At 44.8% G+C, this 25342-nt stretch overlaps 1 protein-coding gene across 3 annotated transcripts in view; it reads left to right on the top strand.

The window, feature by feature from the left end:
• Positions 1-25342, top strand: part of GREB1 (growth regulating estrogen receptor binding 1) — a 637715-nt gene that overhangs the window by 511279 nt on the left and 101094 nt on the right. For all 3 annotated transcript variants that reach the window (XM_085610685.1, XM_085610682.1, XM_085610683.1), the window contains 3 exons: positions 9852-9954; positions 22217-22375; positions 25035-25177. In XM_085610685.1, coding sequence (XP_085466811.1) covers positions 9852-9954; positions 22217-22375; positions 25035-25177 — 405 coding nt within the window. The remainder of the gene's footprint in view (positions 1-9851; positions 9955-22216; positions 22376-25034; positions 25178-25342) is intronic.

The following is a 25342-nucleotide window of genomic DNA, read 5'->3' as shown; positions in this document are numbered from 1 at the left end:
TGGCACACTACGCTTCCACTACCGGATCATTACCAGTGTGTATACCATGGACACTATGCTTCCGATTCCTGAGCATTACCGGTGTATACCATGGTACACTAGGCTTTTACTTCCGGAGTATTACCGGTATGTATACCATGGCACACTATGCTTCCACTTCTGGAGCATTACCGGTGTTTATACCATGGACACTATGCTTCCAATTCCAGAGCATTACTGGTGTGTATACCATGGCACACTACGCTTCCACTTCCGGAGCATTACCGGTGTGTATACCATGGACACTATGCTTCCACTTCCGGAGCATTACCGGTGTGTATACCATGGCACACTAGGCATTTACTTCCGAAGCATTACCAGTCTGCATACCATGACACACTATGCTTCCACTTCCGGAGCATTACTGGTGAGTACCATGGTACAGTAGGCTTTTACTTCCTGAGTATTACCGATGTGTATACCATGGCACACTACACTTCCACTTCCGGTGCATTACCGGTGTATATACCATGGACACTATGCTTCCACTTCCGGAGCATTACCAGTGTGTATACCATGGCACACTAGGCATTTACTTCCGTAGCATTACCCATCTGCATACCATGACACACTATGCTTCCACTTCCGGAGCATTACTGGTGTGTATACCATGGCACACTACACTTCCACTTCCGGAGCATTACCAGTGTGTGTACCATGGACACTGTGCTTCCAATTCCAGAGCATTACCTGTGTATACCATGGTACACTAGGCTTTTAGTTCCGGAGTATTACCGGTGTGTATACCATGGCACACTATGCTTCCGCTTCTGTGGCATTACCGGTGTGTATACCATGGACACTGTGCTTCCAATTCCGGAGCATTACTGATGTGTATACCATGGCATGCTAAGCTTCCACTTCCAGAGCATTACCGGTATGTATATCATGGCACCCTACGCTTCTACTTTTTGGAGCATTACCGGTGTGTATACCATGGCACACTACGCTCCCAGTTCCGGAGCATTACCGGTGTGTATACCATGGACACTGCTTCCAATTCCGGAGCATTACTGGTGTATACCGTGGTACAATAGGCTTTTACTTCCTGAGTATTACCGGTGTGTTTACCATGGCACACTACGCTTCCACTTCCAGAGAACTACCGGTGTGTATAACATGGCACACTAGGCATTTACTTCCAGAGCATTAGCCGTGTGTATACCATGGCACACTAGGCATTTACTTCCAGAGCATTAGCCGTGTGTATACCATGGCACATTACAGTTCCACTTACAGAGCATTACCGGTGTGTTTACCATGGCACACTATGCTTCTGAAGCATTACCGGTGTGCATACCATAGCACACTACGCTTCCACTTCCGATTACTGGAAATGCTCCACTTCCAGAGCATTACCAGTGTGTTTACCTTGGCACACTACGCTTCCACTTCTGGTGAATTACCAGTGTGTATACCATGGCATACTACGCTTCCACTTCCGGAGCATTACCGGTGTGTATACCATGGACACTATGCTTCCAATTCCAGAGCATTACCAGTGTATTCCATAGTACACTAGACTTTTAATTCCGGAGTACTACTGGTGTGTATACCATGGCACACTACACTTCCACTTCTGAAGCGTTACCGGTGTGTATACCATGGCACACTATGCTTCAACTTTTGGAGCATTACCGGTGTGTTTACCATGGCACACTACACTTCCACTTCTGGAGAATCACCGGTTTATACCATGACACACTAGGCTTTTACTTCTAGAGTATTACCGGTGTGTTTACCATGGCACACTATGCTTCCTATTCCTGAGTATTACCGGTGTATACCATGGTACACTAGGCTTCTACTTCCAGAGTGTTACCGGTGTGTTTACCATGGCACACTACGCTTCCACTTCCGATTACTAAAAATCCCTCACTTCCGGAGCATTACCGGTGTGTTTACCATGGCACACTACGCTTCCAGTTCCGGAGCATTACCGGTGTGTATACCATGGACACTGCTTCCAATTCCGCAGCATTACTGGTGTATACCATGGTACAACAGGCTTTTACTTCCTGAGTATTACTGGTGTGTTTACCATGGCACACTACGCTTCCACTTCCAGTGCATTACCGGTGTGTATACCATGGCACACTAGCCATTTACTTCCAGAGCATTAGCCGTGTGTATACCATGGCACATTATGCTTCCACTTCCGTAGCATTACCGGTGTGTATACCATGGTACACTACGCTTCCACTTCTGGAGCATTACCGGTGTGTATACCATGGACACTATGCTTCCAATTTAAGAGCATTACCAGTGTATACCGTGGTATACTAGGCTTTACTTTTGGAGCATTACCGGTGTGTATACCATGGCCATTACGCTTCCACTTCCGGAACATTACCAGTGTGTTTACCATGGTACACTACATTTCCATTTTTGGAGCATTACCGTTGTGTTTATCATGGCACATTACGTTTCCACTTCTGCAGCATTACCGGTGTGTTTACCATGGCACACTATGCTTCTGAAGCATTACCGGTGTGATTACCATAGCACACTCCGCTTCCACTTCCGATTACTGGAAATGCTCCACTTCCAAAGCATTGCAAGTGTGTTTACCATGGCACACTATACTTACAGTTCCGGAGCATTACCGGTGTGTATACCATGGCACACAACTCTTCTACTTTTGGAGCATTACCGGAGTGTAGAACATGGACACTATGCTTCTAATGCCGGAGCATTACCGGTGTGTATACCATGGCACACTACTCTTCTACTTTTGGAGCATTACCGCTGTATATACCATGGCACACTATGCTTCTAATGCCGGAGCATTACCTGTGTGTATACCATGGCACACTACGTTTCCACTTCCAGAGCATTACCGGTGTGTATAACATGGACACTATGCTTTCAATTCCAGAGCATTACCGGTGTATACCATGTTACAATAGACTTTTACTTCCTGAGTATTACTGGTGTGTAAACCATGGCACACTACGCTTCCACTTCCGGAGCATTACCGGTATGTATACCATAGCACACTAGACATTTAGTTCCAGAGCATTACCCGTGTGTATAGCACGGCACACTATGCTTCCACTTCCGGAGCATTACCTGTGTGTATACCATAGCACACTATGCTTCCACTTCTGGAGCATTACCGGTGTATACCATGGTACAATAGACTTTTACTTCCTGAGTATTACCGGTGTGTATACCATGGCACACTACGCTTCCACTTCCGGAGCATTACCGGTGTGTATACCATAGACACTACGCTTCCACTTCCGGAGCATTACTGGTGTGTATACCATGGCACATTATGCATTTACTTCTGGAGCATTGTCCGTGTGTATACCATGGCACACTAGGCTTCCACTTCCGGAGCATTACTGGTGTGTATACCATGGCACACTACGCTTCCACTTCCGCAGCATTACTGGTGTCTATACCATGGCACACTACCCTTCCACTTCCAGAGCATTACCGGTGTGTATACCATGGCACACTAGGCTTTTACTTTCAGAGCATTACCCATGTGTATACCATGGACTCTACGCTTCCACTTCCGGAGCATTACCGTGTGTATATCATGGCACACTAGACTTTAACTTCCGGAGCATTACCCGTGTGTATACCATGGCACACTATGGTTCCACTTCCGGAACATTACCAGTGTGTATACCACGGCCAGCGAGGTACATGGAAGTTGGTAAAAAGCAGAAATTCGTACACTCCATGGTGCTGTTCATGTAATACATCAAACAGGAGCGCAAGCCACTGTCTCCGGTCTCTCCAGCAGCCTTAAGCAGCATCTTACACTTTCACCGTCAAAGTGCAAGATGCTGCTTAATGCTGCTGGAGGGAGCGGAGTCGGAAAGTTTGACCACATACATATTCCACTGTAGTCTATTTGCTGTTGCTAGCTTTGCAGCAGACAGCTATGAACTGCTTTTCTCTGTGGCCAGTATTGAAAAGACTAAGGGGCAGATTTACGTTCCCTGGCGCATCCCTGCAAATCAGCAGGGATGCGCCAGGGAAGATGCATCACGCAAGTTTGCCCTTGCGCCACCGCAGATGCGCCGCATTTACAATGCGGTGCATTGTGGCGCAAGGACACGCTGATGCGTGACGCATCTACCGGCGTAAGGTTGGTGCAGTGCTGAAGTTGTGTCGCAAGCGCGACACAACTCCAGCACTGTTACAACCTGGCCTATCCCTAACATGGTGCGTCACGCCTTACGCCTGTTTGAAGCAGGCGTAAGGATTTGACGCACCATCGTCGGAAAAGTGACTGTGTGAAATCTTGTAGATTTCACTGCGTCACTTTTCCGAGGCTTTTTCCGACGTAACTCCCACCCTGCATACATTAAACCTGACGCGGGTTTAATGTGGCGCAGGGCTTTACAACGTGACGCATCTCCCTAGATGCGTCACGTTGTAAATCTGTCGCAGCATGGCACTAGCTTTGCGCCACCGCTGCTTCACAAAAGTGACGCAACGCTGTCGCAAAAGTGTCGCACGGGGCTTGTAAATCTGCCCCAACTTGCATAGCAACAGCTGGATTATTGAATATTCATGTGATTGCACTTCTGCAGTACATCCTGATAAAAAAAAAAACAGAACGACGTGAATAGGTTCCTACTGTGTGAGAGGGTAATAATCGGGCCACTGGAATTATGTGGCAGGGGAGGGCAAAATATGCAGCAGGGTTGTAGTAAATTATGAGGCAAGAAAAGGCAAGGAAAGGCAAATTACGAGGCACAATGCCGCACATTTTGTGACGGTATTACTTCATTATTTTTCCATTTTGTAAACATGCTAACACTGTCTGAGCTTTGGATTCACCTGTGTAACACCCAAATATAGCAATAAGCAACAGATAGGTGATCAGTCAGGCTTTGTAAAGGGCTTTCAGGTGGGCTGCAAGGAAATGCATGGGTTCTCGGATTTCCACTTCTGGCAGTGCCACATACTTCAATCCGTGTTAAACTAGGATAGGCCCACGTGATGTGACTTACATTAAACAAATCTGTGCCTGGGCCACGGGGTGCACAACGAGGAGGAAAGATTGTGGGCTTTCTCGCCTCGTCTGTTTCCTGTTGTGAATAGATTCCATTTTGTGTGGGGCATCTGCTTTTGGTAAATACCATTCCTGTGGACGAGTGCCTTCTCTAGGTTCTTAGGTGTTCACGATCTGGCTAGGGAGCAGGCTTATGCGTGGCCCTGTGGGGCATTTTAAGTCATGACTATGGCCACTGCAAAATATTCTAAAGGAAAACATCACAAAGTTATTGAAACATATCTGTTTAGGAGCTTAAATATTCGTAGCACAATAAAAAATAACTCAGCTCTTCAATAAAAATGCATTGAATGGATTCATGTTATGTGTTCTAGAGTATTAATGTTCTTTCCAAATTAGTTATGAGATTTGGTTAAAAAAACGTAATTTATGAATTTCAATTTTTTGTTATATAATGTTATAGCCTGCTTGCAGAGCAAACACATTTAAATATGAGTTACCATGCTACCAAATTACTACGGATAACAGAAATATTTGCAGTGCGCAACACAAATGCTCAAATAATAATACAACATTTGGGGGGAAAGATGGGGCCCAGAGATGTACAGTACCTTAAGGGTGCCCTACTGCCTTTTAATGTTTATTTCTTGCTATCTCGTGTCCAGCCTGACAAATCACAATAATTTTTATTTTCTCAGTAGATTTCATTTCTAAAGGTATATCATTAAATAAAGAAATATGTGAGGTACTCAGCATTGTAATCTCAAAGTCTGTTATGATATATATACACACATACATCCCACCAACACACATCATATCACAACTCACCACTACATTCCACACCATGCCAGTGCCCTTACGTCACTACACTAAGCACACAAACTTTACAGTACTAAACACAGCAGCTACATTGCTCTACAACATACCTTAAAAACATTGCCAATATCTCTGGCTAAATACTTATAAGGTCCCAAAGGTGAGACCTATTGGCTGTGCCAATGCTTGTTCTGACCTGGTATTGGTGGTTTTAGGACTCTGGGTACTTTAGCACTGCTGTCCAGTGTAAACTGAGTGTGCTCTCTGTGGTAAACATGGTAAGATTGGTCTGCACCTGTTTGGCATATTTAATTTACTTGTCAGTCCCCAGTAATGTGGTATTTCATATACCCGGGGCCAGTAAATAAAACGTTACTGCATGTCAGTCACCCCTAAGGTAGGCCCCAGCTAGCCCTATGGCCAGGGTGCATTGTAGGTGAAAGATTAGACATGTACCTTAAGGGTGTGACTTGTCCTGGTAGTGACAAACAGCCATTTTGGTTTCTCACTGCTGTGAGGCTGCCCTCCCATAGGAATACATTGGGGAGTCCCTGATAAGTGTTTCAGTGGTAATTCCTGATATGAGAGGAGCAGCGTGGTCAACTTTAGTGTGTTTGGAATAGTAATAATAAATGCTGCGCAATGGTGTGCGCAGATTTATTATCCCTATTTTAGAAATGCCACTTTTAGAAGTTGGCGTTTCTGGGTGCTATTTGTCTGCCTGCCTGATGTGTATTGCATGTCTGGTTCTGGAGTGACAGGGACGGGTGAGGTGTGTGGCTCCAGGGAGAGCAGGGTGAGTCAGCGCTAGGCTGAATAGGTGATCTGCATTTGGAGTAGTGGGAGGAGTAGTCCCCTGACCCTGAATAGGTCTGTGCCTGCCTGGGTGAATGCTGGCTCCGCCCCCCTGTGGTGTGTCTGAGGACCGAGCCCCCATCTGACAAAGGAGGGTGGAAGCCTGGTAAACAGAGTGCTTCAACACCCCCCCGAACTAGTTGAGGCTGGCTCCCCAAGCCCTGTTCTAAGCGCAGAACAAAGAAAAATGTACTATATACTGGGACTGTGACCCCATGAAAAGTGTGCTGTTTGGGTGCTACTGGTGCCTGCTGGGCCCCAGGAGACCCAGGAGGAACCGCCACGAGGGACTGCCCCACTGCTGGAGGGCCCTGTGAGCTGGCCTGCCTGGGCCCAGCTTTGCTTTCTGAACTCTGCTCCAGGACGAGGGGAGCGTTGGAGCCCTGCAGCGCTGGGCAGAGGAGTGTTCTGAAGGAATCCTGGCGTGGGGATTCCCCCGGGCTGCCTGTTTGTAGATGGAAGCCTACCCCGCCGTTTTGAGGGCCCAGGAATAGAGGAGTCATCGCTACGTGAGTAGCCACATTCCCAGCGGTGCTACCATGTGCCAGGGAGAAAACCGAGCAGGAGCCCACCCCGCGTCTTTTTCGTTTCGAAATTGGCTGCCGCACCACGAGCAGCGACCCGGAAGGCAGGCAAGCTGCCTGGTTGTAGGCGGGGCCAGCAGGAGCAACCAATCGTCCCTGAGGCGGCAGGAAGTTAGGCGAGCTTGTGGAGCTTGAAGGTGATCCTCTTGTTGACAGGGAGCCAGTGAAGGTCTTTCAGGTGGGCTGAGATGTGGCTGTGGCGGGGGATGTCGAGGATGAGGCGTGCTGAGGCGTTCTGTATGCGTTGTAGTCATTTCTGGAGTTTGGCTGATGTTCCTGCGTAGAGAGCGTTGCCGTAGTCCAGTATGCTGCTGACGAGGGCCTGGGTGACTGTCCTTCTGGTACCGGTGGGGATCCATCTGTAGATCTTGCGGAGCATGTGGAGGGTGTTGAAGCAGGAGGAGGAGACGGCGTTCACTTTCTCGGTCATTGACAGTGCGGAGTCCAGGATGACTCCCAGGTTGCGTGCGTGGCTAGTGGGCATCGGTGCAACCCCCAGTGCGGCCGGCCACCATGAGTCGTCCCAGGCGGAGGGGGTGGATCGGATGATGAGGACCTCCATCTTGTCCGAGTTCAGTTTCAGGCGGCTGATCGTCATCCATTCGGCGATGGCCTACATTCCTTTGTGGAGGTTGGATTTGGCGGTGGTGGGGGCCTTGGTGAGGGAGAGGATCAGCTGGGTGTCGTCGGCGTATGAGACGATGTTGAGGTCGTGTGATCTGACGATGTTGGCGACCGGTGCCATGTGGATGTTGAAGAGTGTTGGGCTGAGGGATGATCCTTTAGGTACGCCGCAGATGATCTTGGTGTCTTTGGAGCGGAATGGGGGAGGCGGACTGTGTTAATGTGTTTATGCCTAATGAGATTGCATAATGTGTTTATGCCTAATGAGATTGCATAATGTGTTTATGCCTAATGAGACTGCATAATGTGTTTAAGCCTAATGTGATAATCCGGAGTTCATTATTTTAGCCGTAGTTACTGGTTGTATTATTACTTGTGCTTTCTAATGGTCCTGACCGTGGCCTGATTGGCCCGGTCATGTATAAAATCCCCTGTGAATTTTTACCTGGTGCCAGATGGCACAGTGTATATTTTGTGATTATGATTCTAATGTGTTTATGATAATACAAAGGCTATTTTTGATATAACCTTGTGTGGAGTCTCTTTTGTGGTGTGCGTAGTGTTTCGCTGCTATGTGTGTGTGTTGCGTAAACACTTTACACATTGCCTCTGGGATAAGCCTGACTGCTCGTGCCAAGCTACCAATGGGGTGAGCAGAGGTTATCTTCAGCATGTAACTCCCTTGACCTGACTAGAGTGGTGGTTTCTGCCTAGCTTAGACGGTAAGTGAGACACACACTCAATAAAGAAATCCAAAACCAATTTATAAAAATAACACACATTTCCATATGAATTTAGGCACCAAGATCATCATAATCAGGGATGTACTTTTCAAGTTATCCCTTTTTAAGTAAAAAGAAATACACTTTTATTTGTAGCTTTGAAGTGGTTATGTTATCCTATGGGAAAGAAACACATACTGCGTACAGTAATGTGTCAATGACTTACAGGACTGTCTCAGCCCATTGTTTAGGTGCAGCAGGAAAAGGGGCGGTGGGCTCACAGTGATTCCCAGCAGTAGGCATGAAGGCTGCAAGTCGCTGGCAGCACGCTGGCTACCCAAGGACTCAATCCCGCGGGTGGAATAGCGGGTGCCACTAAAACCTGGGGGCCCAACGCAGAACCCAGAGGCGGCAAGGTCATGCCTGTACAAGGCACCTCCCCGCCAAGTATCCAGTGGGGAACCCGGTCAGGCACATGTCATGTGGATGCTGCACGCAGCAGCAAGGAGCGGGCCGCATCCAAGGCCTGGCATGGGCTGCGAAGTGAGATGATGTGATGCGGGTTTCTCGGGCATCCAGCCAGCCCGCCAACCACACGAATCACCTCACGGCTGTCACATGCAAGCTGCCATGGTGTTTTGGGCCATGAGGGAGCCCGCTGATCAAGGATGTCTATCAATTCTGGTATCGGCTGGCAGAGCCCTCTAAAGAGCGACCATCTTGCTGCATGGTTAGGCTCTGCCTCCTCTCAACACATTCCCAGATGTACCAACATTGGTATATCTGGGAATGCTTCATGATTGTACGCCTCCCCACCAGAGGCACAACAAGTAGAAATATTTTTTTTCTTCACATCGTTTCCTCTTTCTAAGTGTGCTGCATTCTCTTGAGGATTGTTTTTGTGCAGGGAGGTGTCTGCACAATGTTACAATGGTGGCTGCATTGGCACTAGGCAGCCGAAGGTGCGTCAGTGCAAGGAAGGGACAGGAATGTCGCTTGCTGCATTGCGTTGCTTGAATTAAAAAAAAAAATATGGCCCTGAATTTTATTGAATTCTATGTACATGCATCTATGTCCAAAATGTATACATTATATTAAGTGCTTTTCTTAAAGATGCCCACAGTATCAGCAGGGAAGTACATATCTTTAGTGCACAGGCGTAATTCCATGGATATTATTTTATTATGAATTCCATTTATCTGTATTAAATTCTGATTTTTGTCTGCGCAGATTGGAAAAACTGGAGCGTATCTACAGTTCCTCAGCATCTTGTCCAGAATGCTAATTCGATTGACAGAAGTGGACGTTTATGATGAGGAGGAGATCAACCTCAGTAAGTTATTGTCTGCAGGCTTTTAGCTGTTAGTCAGACAGCAGTAATATTTAAATCCCCTGAGAAAAAGCTATGCATGTAGTACAGTGGTTGTCTTCTCAAGTAAAGCAAATGTTGTATTTGTCTGACACACAAAAGACATTTAAGTCCAAAATGCCATGAAATCAGATTTCACTCCCACATATTATTAAAAAACACATATTGATATCTTCAATGTTATTGGAACAGTGCCTCATGGTATGTTATGTTAAATCTTTTTGTATAGCGCACTCCCACTAGTTCCTTCTCACTAATGCTTTTGGAACCTGGGAATCCTTAACGATTCTGGGATCCTCACTGAACAGAGTGTTACTGGTCTATTGCTATTGTATTTGGTTATGATTCTTATTGTTTAGAGGTGAGATATATTGAATAGTAGATGGCAAGGTTGGAGTCGATTAATGTTTAGTTATGGATCTTAGATCCCATATCACATATGATGAATACCTTGGACAATGACAAATATCAGGTTAACTAATGTTATATGTGTTTTGCTTATCCGTCAGTACTAACGTTACTTTCTACACCTTTTAGCATCTACCTATCCATTTGTTACTTTCTTTATTACACCCTATCAAGTGGGATAGACATACCCATCATATTGAAGGCATCTTTGTGTTTTAAGAGATCCACTTTACAGCTATGACGCGCCATGCACAGTTACATGAATTCTACATAAATTCTAACCATGTTTTTATTTCACAAATATCCTCTCATTTAGGTCTGCCTCATAGACAAACATTTGCTGGAAGATTGCAAATGTGTTAATTTTGTAAATTTCTTGCTTAGGGTCTGATTCACAAAATGTCCACATGTAAAAGTAATGTGAACGTCTTCAGGAAAAGGTCATATACTCTGCAATACATTGAAGGTTTCACACCACCAGGAGGGTATGAGTACATTGAAGGTTTCAAGCCACCAGGAGGGCATGACTGCAGACGTTCTGCCAGGCATGCAGACTTGGTAACTTAGCACCTAGAATAGCAGTGAGCATTCTTAGAGAAGCATCAGAGAAGCATTCTGTAAAATACAGGGCAAGTTAACTGAACTCTCATACAATTGGAGTTTTGTGCATATTAACAAATTGCACTTCTTAACCTATACCTGAATTTTAGAAATTTGATTTCTTCATAAAGCGAAGGAAAGTGAAAGAAAGTCCCCCATTTTCCTAGAGTGTGTGTAGGAAGGGGAGAACTTACAAATAGAAATGTCTTTCGTATGAAGAATAAAGTGCATTTTTCCACCGTCTAGTGGCTGGGTCTGGAAGTGGCTCCTTTTTTTTTTGTGGGCGTTATTCTTGGCTATTTGGTGCTATGTCCCTGCTATACTGACATTAGACATATGCCCCAGAAATCCCTTAGTGTGGGTCACCATCTTCAGATTCTTTTTTCTGCCATTGGGCCACGATGCATAGGATAGAGCTCCCAGATGAGGGGAAGAATGAAGTCTGATTTGATTTAAAAAAATCCTATTTCTTTACCACTGACCATCAATCATGAAGCAAGCATCGAAAAATGCAGGTTTTTCAACTCATCGAACCCATGGGGGTTATTAACCATGTGGAACAGATAATGCAGTTTGGGGCATGGAGCACACATCATTCAGGTTTTGCCCTAACTGCCATCACACGTTTGACAGAGGGACAACCACACGGTGTGTAAACTATGCCTAACAAAAGGCCATGAATTAAAGGACTGTGACATCTTCACTGAATTCCAGGCGAAGGTACCCATGGCTAGAGAGAGGAAGAAGTGGATACACTACATCATGGCACAGCTGCAAAAGCACACCTCGAAGAAGGAAACGGAAACCTTAAGCAAGATGCATGAGGACACCAAGATGGCACAGAGAGAGGACTCCAATGCCAAGACCACACCGACTCCAAAATCCTCCACAAACAAAAACCCAAAGAGCCGCTCGATCCAAACTCAGAGATACCGTAGGCGGAAAACATTCAGAACCAGTCTCGACTCCGAAAAGCGATCAAGAATGAGGGAGGAAGGAGGAATCCCATGAAGCAAAACCTACAGTGCCAAAAACAATATTTGACATCCACCAGAAGGCACTCAACATTAAAGAGGTGTCTCGAGGCTGAAATGGAGGCCTTGATCAGGAGGAAGGAGTAGACAAATGCATGAAGGGCTTTAGGATTCCCCATTAATCTCTGAAGGAGAGAGCAATCAAACTTGAAGAACAGGGGCTGGGACTGCAGACGATTCCAGAACCAGGAGAAGAATAGGAAGAGGAAATCTTAGAGTACTAAGAGGATTTCAAGGTATGGGGCATATGAAGGAGACACCTCTGAGAAAGCATGGCTGTAACTCAACGCTAACTAAAATAACATATTTAAAATAAAAAACTGTCATTTGCAATTTAAATAATTTCTCACCCTATTGCCCTACAAATCCAACCTGCTACTAAATCATAAATTTTCTAATTGTAAAGAAAATGTAGTTACACATTTAAAATGACACACTACAATTACAAAAGTTTAAAACAAATATATTAATGTTAACACATACAATGAATACAATAACTAATGTATATTGAATTAATTAAAATAATGTTTATAATACAACTGTATTAAAGTAAACAATATTATATACAACAATATTTTTATAAACAATATTATAGACATAAGAAAAATTCTTACCTTCAATATTTTTTTGCTCAATATTTTTGTCACAACTGGATTTTCTACACAAAATCCATGGCACACATTATTTTGATTTAATATTTTTGTCATTCACCCTGGCATCGTCAAGAACTCCTGGGAGCTCGTCAAACACGAACTTCACAGCACCATAATGGCAACACTGAAGACTGAGAAGTTTGTTATCAAACATCTCAGCACATTAAACCCACACTGATGCCAGTGTGGGATTTAATGTACAAAGCACTACAGAGGGCATCTTAGAGATGCCCCCTGAAACCTAACCTACAATCCACGTCTTGTCTGAGAGGCTGCTTATGCTGCCACTGGGTGGAGAGCCCCCCGCTCCCCTGGGCCTGCCACAATGCACATCCTGGGTGAGGTGCTAGGTCTCCTCCCCCAGGATGGGCAGGGGGAAGCTTTAAAGGCATGACACCTTTGTGAGCTTCTCCAGGCCACTTGCTGTACTCAGCAACTGGCCCCCACCGGTTCTGACCCCCACTCTGGCGGGAAGACTGGCCGAAAACTCCAAGTATGGACAGGAGATATGCCAGCCCTGCCAACCCCACCCCTCAGGTGGGGGAGGTGAGGTGAAGCACATTTCCGGGCTCTCGCCATCTTGAAGATGGGGAGCCCTACCCCTATTTGTAGTTTGCAAAAATCGACACTTAATTTCACAGAAAAACAGTCAATGGTTTCCTATGGGAGAAAATTGAGTTAGTGGTAAGTACGGTTGTGAGTACTTTTCAGGGTCAGTGCTGGGCACCAAGATCCAACACTGGGATCTCTCCTAATAGCAGGTGAGTATTTTCGATTTCGTTGCTCGGTTGATTTTAGGTGAATATTTAAAGTTTAGAAACTCCACACTTAGAAGAATTTTCAAGTGAAACCAGTCAATGTTACCCTATGGAAGAAAAGTGAGTTATTGGCTTTTGGGTAAGTACTCGACTGGCAGAGTTGAGGTTCTGTGCATAGGCTCAGGGGTCTCCCAGGGTCAGGTAAGTACAGTTGTTACACCCTCAGCGGCTCAGGGGCAGCCGGGTGAAGAGTGAGGTAGGCCCAATGTTATCCTATGGGAGGCAGGGGGCCCGTGGTGTTTTCGTGTGTTTTTGCACGGGAACGCCTACTCTGCATATCATTAGCGTTAGTTGTCGCTCTCATCCGTGGCGACGTTTTTCGTGGAAGCTATCGCTGGAAAACTGGTGATATCGGCAGTTTGCACAAGCTTGAGAATGGGGCGATAATTCTTTCGCCACTTTTGCTGCGCTAAAGTGCCATTAACTCAGCGATAAGTCCTTGAGAATATTGTGAGAAAGTGGCTCTGTATATACTGTTCCCAAATAGGTACAGAGTGTAAAGAGTCCAGAGTCCCCAGAGGTTTGGCAGAGGCTAAAGTTAGATATAACCTTACTCTCTAAAGTGGTAGCTTGGTCGAGCAGTAAGGCAGTATCAGAGGACAGTGTAAAGCATTTGTTTTACACACTCAGTCAGCAAATGGTCTCACACACTCAATAACTGAACTCTAGGCCAATGGTTTATATAAAAAATATATGTCTGTTTTATTTTAGAACCAACAATAGGTATTAAAATATACTTTCTCAGAATGAGATGCTTTAGGTAAATACTTTTGCAATATGCAATTGACTTTTGTAAATACTGGTTGTTGCAATAGGCAACACAATTTCAAACACAATAATGCATTGAGCTCAATGGAAGTTTTAAGTTATTTGCAATAGATTACTTTCAGGATTACTTTTGTAATTCCAGGACTGGATCCTAGATTCAGTCCTGGGTCAGTTCTTAGAAACAAGTGATAAAAGTCAACTTAGTTGCTGTTATGATTTTTAGACAATATTTTGCTATTTTAAAAGATGACACTTAGAAAATATTTCATAGAAAACAGTCAATGATTCCGTATGGAAGAAAATTCAAGTTGCAGGCATAGTATGTTCTCGTTACTTTTGTAATCCAGTACTGGGTGCCTAGACTCAGTACTGAGACCTTTATCCAAAACAGGTAAGTAATTACGTTTTCAAAATTTATACGATTTTTAAAGAATATTTAAAGTTTGCAAAAATCGACAGAAGAAGTTTCACAGAAAAACAGTCAATGATTTCCTATGGAAGAAAATTGAGTTACTGGTAAGTACGGTTGTGAATATTTTTCAGGGTCAGTGCTGGGCACCAAGATCCAGCACTGGGAGCTCACCTAATAGCAGGTGAGTATTTTCGTTTTCATTACTCGGCTGATATTTGGGGAATATTTTAAGTTTTGAAAACTCCACACTTCAATGTTACCCTATGGAGAAAATTGAGTTATTGGCTTTCAGGTAAGTACTCGGCTGGCAAAGTTAAGGTTCTGGGCACAGACTCAGGGGTCTCCCTGGGTCAGGTAGGTACAGTTGTTACACCCTCAGCGGCACAGGGGCAGCCGGGTGCAGAGTGAGTTAGGCCCAATGTTATCCTATGGGAGACAGGGGGGCCTGGGTTGGTGGTTGCTGACTAGCAGGCCACGTGGCTGTGGGAGCTGGGCTCCTGGTCACTTGCTCAGGGCAAATGGGGAAGTAGATAGGTGCAAAGATTACACTGCCAGGGCCACTCGGGCGGCTGGGTGCACGGTGCATTTGAGCCTTCGGGCGCTCAATTGGTTTCAATGGGAAAGCTCCGGTTTAGAAAAAGACTGCAAGCTCGGGGACGAAGATTCTTCAGGTGCCACCACTACTTCGAGAGGTAAGTTGGGTAGTTGGAGGATAGGTAGGTACCCAGGAGTTGGGCACAGGGGGCCGCAGGGTGCCGGGTGCAGGGGTGCCTTTTGGTGTCGGGAAATCTAACCCTCTGTTGATCGCGGTTAGGGGGTTACCTGGTTCTGAGGCCGCAGGCGTCGTCAGGAGCGTCGAGGGAAGTCCTTGGGTGCCGGACTCGGGGTCACAGTCACCGGGGGGTCATCCTCGTGGTCTTTGTTCACTCCGGCACAGGCCAGGCTTGGCGGGTGCAGAGTGTGCAGGGTTCGTGGTTCCGGGCTGATGCCAGGGAAGCTGATTTTGAATAGAGCCTCTACTCATGGGAGTCCCAGGTGCTTATAGCCAAAAGGTAGCCAGGTCCTCCGGGGTTTGTGAGGTTGCTGGCCACAAGAGATGCCGGGTTGTAGCAGGAGCAGGTTCGAGGGTCGACAGGCCGGTAGGGCTGGGGCCAAAGCAGTTGGTGTCTTCCTCTTCTTAGCAGCTACAGGGCAGGTCTTCTTTCTTCTTTGTATTTCGGAATCTGGAATTTAGGGAAGGAAGGTTCAGGGTGCCCCTAAATACTAGATTTAGGGGCGTTACAGGTAGGTGAAGGGCAGGGACCAATGGGTCCGTGTCCTGTGGTGGGTACACCCCTTATCCTGCCTCTCTCCTGTGGGAGGGGGGCAGTAGCCTAGTCCTAATTGGGTAGGGCCTCCCATCTTCAAGATGGCGAGTGGCCGGAGATGTGCTTCACCTCGCCTCCCCCACCTGAGCGGTGGGGTTGGCAGGCTGGCACATCCCCTGTCCTTATTTGGGGTTTCCGGCCAGGCTTCCCGCCAGAGTGGGGGCTGCCAGTGGCCTGGGGAAGCTCACAGAGGTGGCATGCCTTAGAAGCTTCCCCCTGCCCATCATGGGGGAGGAGATCTTTGCAACTCGCCCAGGATGTGCATTGTTGCAGGCCCAGGAGAGCAGGGGCTCTCCTACCCAGGGGTCCAGCAACATGTCTGCTGTGTGGCAGCCTAGGCAGCCTCCCAGACCAGACGTGGATTGTAGGTTAGGCTTCAGGGGGCATGTCTAAGATGCCCTCTAAGGTGCTTGGTACATTAAATCCCACACTGGCATCAGTGCGGGTTTAATGTGCTGAGAAGTTTCATACCAAACTTCTCAGTCTTCAGTGTTGCCATTATGGTGCTGTGGAGTTCGTGTTTGATGAGCTCTCAGCACCATGTACTCTTAAATGGCAGCACTGCACTTACAGGGCCTAGGAATGGACCTGGGTACTGTAGGGGCACAGGGCTTGTGCTCCTGTGCCCAAACCACTGGCATAGGGCACCCAGCTAGAGGGGTGGCTGATGTATGCCTGGGCAGTGTAGGTGGTGGGCATGGCACACAGGGATGTGTGCCATGTCGACTCACTGTTTTGTTCTATACCCAGACACTCAGCCTGCAAGGGCAGTGTGTTTGTGTCAGGGTACAGGGCCTCTGAGGGTGGCACAATAAGTGCTGCAGCCCTTAGGGGCCTTCCCTGGTCACAAGGCCCTGGGTACCTAGTGTACTATTTACCAGGGGCTGACATGTGGCCAGGGTTTGCCAATTTGGGTTTCAGGTTTCAGCACAGTTTTTAGGTAAGGAACATAGGCCCTAGGCACCTGATTGGCAGGAGCCCAGGGCGCACTCAGTCAAAGTACATTCAGCAGTTCAGTAAAAAGTGGAGGCATACCATGCAAGAAAGATGGCACTTTCTCACTTCTATAAAATGAAGGACACGCCAGAAACAGTTCAGTTACGTATATACCCTCAAACTGGCCACATCCAAACCAAGACTGTGGTGTCGGCACCACCTCCATCAAAACGTCAACTCTCCTTTAAAAAAGCAATAAACTTGCCTGTGCCTGTTAAAAGGAGGAAGACAGACAAGGCTAGTACTCCTTGCACCCTTCTCCACCTGCTTCACCACCACCTTCCTCTCCATCCTTCATTCCCCCACCTTCACCCTCTCCACGTCATTTTCAGGGTGATCCCCAGATATCACTCTGCAGGGGTCCCCACATTCCTTCACGGGTGAGCATGGATGGGCAGATGATTCTTATGATGCACCACATCCCCCAAATCTCTGGCCAGATTATAACATTGAACCCCAGGGGGACCAGATCCATATATATACCCTAACAAACCATTGACTCCTGATGATACCACCTTATATCAGGAACTCATCAGCAGGGCTGCAGTGTAACACCAGGTCCTGCTCTATAACGAGCACGTAGAGAAGGATTTCCTCTTTGAAACCCTATCCAGTACACAGAGGGCTACCCAATACCTTCCTATGTTGAAAGGCATAATGCGTCACACCGATGACATCTTTAAAGGCCCTGTGCGAGCAAGCATTATCACTCACACGTTCGACAACAGCTAGAAAGCCACACCCTCAGACTCTATCTACATCTGAGGGCAACTCCCCTCTGATTCCTTAGTTGTGTCCAATGCCCATAAGAGGGCTAATTTACAAATCAGAGCTGATGCTCCACTTCCTGATAAGGAGTCTAAGCTAATTGATGCTTCGGGGAAACGAGTAGGGGTGCAGTCTGCCAATCACTGGCGAATTGCAAATACACAAGCCCTATTAGCCTGGCATGATCATGCCCACTGGGAGGAAATGGAGGAACTTCTCCAGTACCTCCCAGACGATCATAGGAAAAGAGGACAGGAACTCGTAGTGCAGGGCAAACTCAATTCCAATTACTTCAATAGGTGCACCTTAGACTCCGTGTACACAGCTGCCAGAGGTACAAATACTAGTGTGTTGTTACGCAGACATGCTTAGCTGTATATATCTGGCTTCAAGCCAGAAGTCCAGCAAACACTTCTGAATATCCCCTTTGACAAGGAACACCTTTTGGTCCAGAAGTTGACCAAGCATTAGAAAAGATGCAGAAGGACCCTGAGGTTGCTAAGTCCATGGGTGCAGTCCAAAAACCCACTCCCCATAGCTTTTTTTGCTGCTCCTCATATAGGGCAGGCTCAAAATCGGCATCCTCCGATGCCTCTTCTTCATCATATTGTGTGCTAAGTCTCCACTCCCCTTCACCAAGCTGTTTCAGGGGTAACAACTTCAAGGTCGTGGCAGAGGTGCTTACTCATATGTTGCCCCACCCACCACGAAGCAGTGACTAGTTTTTCCTCCCCCCTGATCATTTAATACCTGTTGGGGTCGATTACAACTGTTTCTCTCCAGCTGGTGATCCAACCCATTGGATTAGTGGGTGTTGGACATTAACTAACATGGTTATTGTCTGGAGCTAATCAACACACCTCCAAAGATTCCACCTCGCACTCACAAACTCTCTCTTGAACATCAAACACTACTCAAACAGGAAGTTCAAGCTCTCTAACTCAAAGGAGCTGTAGAACCTGTCCCTGTTCAAGATCAGGGGATAGGGGTATACTCCCTGCACTTTCTCATCCCCCCCAAAAAGGTTAATTACAGCATTACATCCTGTCAGAGCATTTCCATATGGTCACCCTCCGGGATTTGATCCCATTTCTCCAGCAAAGCGACTTTATGTCAACCCTAGACTTTAAGGACGCCTACTTTCACATCTCAAAGCACACCGCAAGTACCCTCAGGTATTTCATAGCTGGCAAACATTATCAGTTCAAAGACCTCCCTTTTGGTGGGTGACTACTGCACCCTGGGTGTTCACTGAATGCTTAGCAGTGGTAGCAGCACATATACGCAGATAAAACATCCACATCTTCCCATACCTGGACAACTGATTTATCAAGGCCAGTACATTTCTTCTGTGCCACCAACACACTCATGGACCCCATAGACCTGCTCCGTTAACTAGCGTTTACAATCAATGTGCAAAGATCCCATCTTTAACCTTTACAGGTTCAGCCATATTTGGGCTGTATTCTCACACACACATAGAATTAGCCTATCCCAATGCAGCAAGGATTCAAAATTTCCAAACACTGCTACCACACTTTGAAGCCAATCACCAACTGAAAGAACAGTTATGTGTATGATCGCCTCATGCATCGCCATTGTGCCACATGCACGATTACACATGCATCTGCAGCAGGAATGTGTAGCATGCCAGTGGTCTCAGTCACAGGTGCAGTTAGAGGATCTAGTGTTGATAGACATATGCACTAATTGCTCTCTGCAGTGGTGGACCACACAAAATCTGTTAAAAAGTCGGCCTTTCCTCGACCCTGTTCCACAAATCATTCTGACAGCGGATGGATCTCTCACAGGATGGGGTGCTCACCCATAGGATTTCACTGTTCATGGTCTCTGGAACACCAGACACCAGGGTCTCCACATCAACTACCTCGAGCTTCAAGCTTTTCACCTAGCATTGAAAGCGTTCCTACCTCTCCTGATAAGCAAGGTTGTCTTAGTCCGGATGGACAATATGACACCCATGTACTATGTACAGAAACAGGGGGTTATCACGTCTATCTCAGACCATTTGGCGTTGGGCAATACATCACAACATACAGCTGTTAGTAGAACATCTCCCGGGAACATACAACAACTTTGCAGACCTCCTCAGCAGGATGCGACAACAAGTCCTACCGTGGGAACTCCACCCCTAGTCCTCCTCCCATACTACCATAAGTGGGGGGTTTCCACAGATAGACCTGTCCGCAGCCGCATGCAACGCAAAATGCCCAAACTTCACCACTAGGTTCCCACACCCGCTACCCAAGGGCAATGCTCTATGGATGAACTGGTCAGGGATATTTGCCTTTGCTTTTCAACCTTTCCCTCTTTTTCCGTTTCTAGTTTTGAAGCTCAGGCAAACGTCTTTCATCCTCATTCTAGTAGCTCCCACTTGGGCACATCAACCCTGGTTCACGACACTACTCAATCCTGCACCCAAACCTAATCTCAGTACTGTTCTCATCAGACTTAGGGGTCCATAATTTGTACCATTACATAATTGTTCCCTATAATTTCTATCTGGGAAGGTCGCCTTTTTGATTTCCATTACTTCACATAGGCATGTCAGTGAGCTCCAGACACTAACCATATAAGAACCTTTCTTCCTACTACACAGGATAGGGTTGTCCGACACACCCAACCCAAGATTCCTTCCAAAGGAGGTATCCCTGATCCACCTTAACCAATCAGTTGAGTTACCTGTTTTATTTCCTAAATCAGACTCAGTTGTGGAAAGGGCTCTTCATACACTAGATGTTAAAAGAGCTCTAATGTATTACATTGACAGAACCAAAGATTTCCTTACAACTAAACAACTCGTTGTTTCTTTTTTGCACCCTCACAAAGGAAAGCCCATGTCTAAATCAGGCATTTCTAGATGGATAATTAAATGCATTCTGACATAATACGTCATAGCTAAATGGACTTTACCTACACCCCCTAGAGCGCACTCTACTCATAAAATATAGACTTCCATGGATTTCCTGGGCAATATACCAATAGCTTGCATATGTAAGGCAGCTACATGGGCTACACCACATACTTTCACTAAACATTATTGTGTAGATTTTCTAGCACACTAATGTGGGCCAGGCAGTGCTACGTGCATTTTTCCAACAACTGCAACACCCACAGGTTAGCCACCGCTTTTGGAGGGCACTGCGTTACAGTCTATGCAAAGCATATGTATCTACAGCCACACATGCTTCGAACGGATTATGTTACTTACCCTGTAAGCATCTGTTCTTGAAATGTAGTGCTGTAGATTTACATGCACTCACCCTCCTCCCCAGACACCTGTGGCAATTGCAGTTAATTTTACCTTTTCATATGCATTAACATCTCTTTACTGTTACTTACTTACACTCCATTCTCACCCACCTGCGGGAAAAAGTCTAAGAATGGAGTCGATGCCCATGTGCACTATTACCAACAGGAGGAGTCACTTTACCTCGTGACTCAAAAGACTTTATTTAAGAAAAACAACTTGCACACATCCAGACCTAATACTAGATGGCAGGAGTATGCAAAGCATGTGTGTGAATTTACAGCATACATGCCAAGAACAGATGCCTACAAGTTAAGTAACATAGGGGCATATTATCAAGATAGGCGATAAAATTATCGCCGCTTTGGCGGCAGAAAACTGCCACTAAAACGGCGATAATGGGCTTGGTAATATGCTCTATGGAATTCCAATTGAAGCTCAGATTAGATGTCCTTCACATCTAACATGGACTTCAATTGGAATTCCATAGAGCATATTATCAAGCCCATTATCGCCTGTCTTGATAATATGCCCCATAATCCTTTCTCTGTAGAGAAAAAAAGTGTGATTTGCAAAGTGGATCCTATTCCCCCCGTCGAGGACTTGTGTACTATGGAGAGAACATGAACACAGTCAAAATACAGTTGTGTATTTGATTTTGTCTTCTTTTTGTAATTACATATCAACATTGGCAGTGAAATTTTTTGTCTTTTCTTAATATTACTATACCAGAAAAAAGTATTGAAAAACAGAAGTGCATGACATAGACTGAAACAATCCTCCTCATCTGATATGTTACTCCAGAGCATTAGTAACTCCATAATTCATTTTATCATGAATGTCTGTGAGATGTTAGGTAGCTAAGCAGCACATATTAGAGCAAAATTAATGTTGATAAGTTCCATTATGAATACCACATAAGGCATATTTCATCCCTTGTTATATATGCTATTTGTTCAGTATTATGGCTCTGACAGAATGTGCACTATCTGTGGGGATATAGAAAAAGGGTCTGTGCAGACTGAGTTGTAGGCAGTTCACTGCCCTTCATTTACAGCAAAGGTTGGGACAATTTTAATGCGTACACTAAATGTTATCTACACATTGTATGGAATTTTACTAACATTGTAGACCTCAGAGATGAATCCGATGCATGTTATCACCAGCCTGGGGATGTGTGGCCTGAATGGGAGATCATGAAGAAGATGCCATTTGACTACACTATCCATGACCCGAAGTACAAGGATGCAAGTTTAATCTGCTCAAGTCAACTAAATACCAAGACTGATGGTTAGAAATTTATTTTCCTTTTAAGCAATTTTATTGATTTTACATGCAAATGTTATGATACATAAAGCTGAAGTACAGTGTACAAAGAGAATAAAAAGCAAAACATCAAGTAATTGATCAGAATGAATTCATACAGATAAGTATATAGAAAGCATATGCTGAAAGGGACAGAATAAGCCATCCACCAAAATATTCATGTAGTCTATTAGGAATGAAGATGTGCCACTCTGGTATGCTTATTTTCCGTTTTATTCTCACAAGGCATCCACTTCAAACCAGCTAAATTTGACATACTCTCTAAGATATCTTTCACATACTCATTGGAAACGCCAATGTTACCTTTAATCTGCACCTGTTATTTGTGCAACATCTAGTCATGGATATTGTGAGAATTACCTTTTTCAATGTATGAGACCATTAGAAGCCAACTGCCCCAGTTTCAAAAGTTAACACCTGCTATAGTAGTTGTTCAAAGGATTTAATATTTTCCTCACCTTTCTTTGCACTCTAAAGCACTTTTTCTTACCGCCCTGTACTACTGGTAAATGACAAAACATATCCTAAGCATTTTACTGCTCTTGAAATCTACAAATATTTATTTGGGATGTTCTATCCAAATGGGCACATGAAATAAACCATCAGAACACCTTAACTGAGGCGGTTTGTATAAAAAATGAGTTGATAGTGGTTGTTGTCAATTTATCACTTTTGCTGCTGTAAACAAGCCTGTCAGTTCTTAATGCATAATGTAAAGATTTCGTTGGCAAGCAACAAAATGATACTATAGAACGTGTAAAAGACATATATAGTTCATCGCGAAATTAGACACCAGAGTAAAAAAAATTGAGGACAATGAATGCAAACTTGGACAGATTTCACATGCTTAAATAATGTAACAGAAAGAGAAGACAGGCGGGGAAAACTAGCCAATGATAGATGGGAAGGAAAAAGTCAAAGGAATTGAAAATAAAAAACACACTACAAACAATTAATACAAATAATTAAAACAAACACATTACAAATAATTAACATTTTAGAGGAGTGATGATGAAAGGCACTGTGTCTAAAGAAACTGGTAAATATGGTAAATAGCATTAGCATTATCGACGTTTTACTTACCTGTAATTAATACAGAAGATGCATTGTGGCACCATTATTGTATGAATGTGAAATAGTGAACCTGACAATGCAGCTACTTTATCAATGACATAATAGAGTCAATTTCACAATCTATATATCCGTGATTTGCTGTGGCTCACTGTTATGAATATCATTAGTTTGCACTCAGAAACTCAGACACTCAGAAAATACAGTGAACACAGGAGAAAGAAGGAAACATCTGACGTGTGGTGGAAAACCATAGCAAAAGAACCGTCTGAGGACCTCATTCAAAGTGGACCAAAAACAGCCTGGCAATAATGTCGCCACAAAGAGTATCCTTTACCTAAAATATTAAAAGTTTAGTGTGAAATTACTCTTTTGATAACTTGGAACCCTGAGAAATGGGGAATTATCTTTGAAATATGGAATACCGAATTCTGTGGTAATTTCCTATTTCTCTCAGAATGTTACCTGGACATTTTGGCTGCTATTAACAGCTAAAGTGCTTACGTGACAAACCCCAGAGCCAGTAACACCAATTACTGCCCCATCCAGATTGCAGTAGAACTTGTAACAAGGCTCCAAGTGGTAACCAATCAGCTAGTACAAGGCTGCAGGTTCACTGTATAAATAGGACCACAGAAACTGTCCAAAACTGAAAACATTACGAAAGCACTCTCAGATGTACTCAGTCTGTAAAAGAAACACGTTTAGGGAAAGGAAAGTTGAAGAATTATATACTGTGTTAAGAAGCCTCCCTGTTACAGTCTCTTATTTTTTAAGGTAGTTAAATTCTTTTGATGACTATCAGAGATTATTTCAACTTTTTCAGATGGTAGAAGTAATGCTGTGGCAAAATTAAGAAATAATCTGATAGTGTGGAATATGTGGCAAGCACAGGCAAACGGCCCCTGCATCAATTATATGTTTGCACAGTAGCACACTGTATGTGGGGATGCTTAACATTTTTTTGCCTGTGCACCATCACAGAAGGGCAGATTTTCCCAATGATCGGTGAGGGTTTACAAAAAGAGGTCCTTGGCCTTTGATATTTGAGGGTGAGTCTCAAGATTCCCACAGGAATGGATGCAGTCATGACACCCTACTTACCCACTGTCAAGTGAGGCATGTATGTATGTGGTCACTTGTGTTATGACGCTCATATCTTTTTACTCTGAAAATATATAAAATTGACAGATGCCCTAAATTCAGAATTGAGACATGAAGGGGAAGCCAGATGAGCATAGCGTTCCAATAGCACTCTCTCTGTCACAAAATTATGTTGCTGCACATACATTGCAACAGGCATTACACAGAAAGTTTCATCTATCTTGTCATGTACTACAAAGCATTCAATTTGTGTACACTCTTTATCTTTCAAACTATGAATTGTGATAGATCACAGAGGTATGATTTAAATTATGGTTGCATAATGTGCACAATCGTATTATTGGTATGGGTGCTACATAAGAACTCCAATGTAAATAGAGGGAGAATACAAATTTACTAGCTCTGCATATTTTCCGGGTTGTACAGTAACATGCCAGTATGTTCACAGATCTCTTCATGAACAGAAGGCAGGAGGACATGTATATGAGACGTCACACTACCCGGATGAGGCTATTGAAGTATTCCGCCTACAACACATACCATCATTGCGAGCAGTGCTATCAGTACATGGGCTTTAACCCCAAGTATCAAGTAAGTAGTATTGTCTTTTTGTATAGATTGTGCTCCACATTCAGATGCATATGAGTTAGGCAATGCAAGACTTGGAATCAGATGTCCCCATGAACATGAATATATATCCACATTGATGTCTACGAGGAAGCGACTTCCTGTCCTTAAAAACAGTATACTATGAGG

The sequence above is a fragment of the Triturus cristatus genome, chromosome 6 (genome assembly GCF_964204655.1).
Source record: "Triturus cristatus chromosome 6, aTriCri1.1, whole genome shotgun sequence".
Taxonomy (NCBI): domain Eukaryota; kingdom Metazoa; phylum Chordata; class Amphibia; order Caudata; family Salamandridae; genus Triturus; species Triturus cristatus.
Note: the sequence above shows the minus strand (reverse complement) of the source record. Positions and strands in the feature narration are given on the sequence as shown.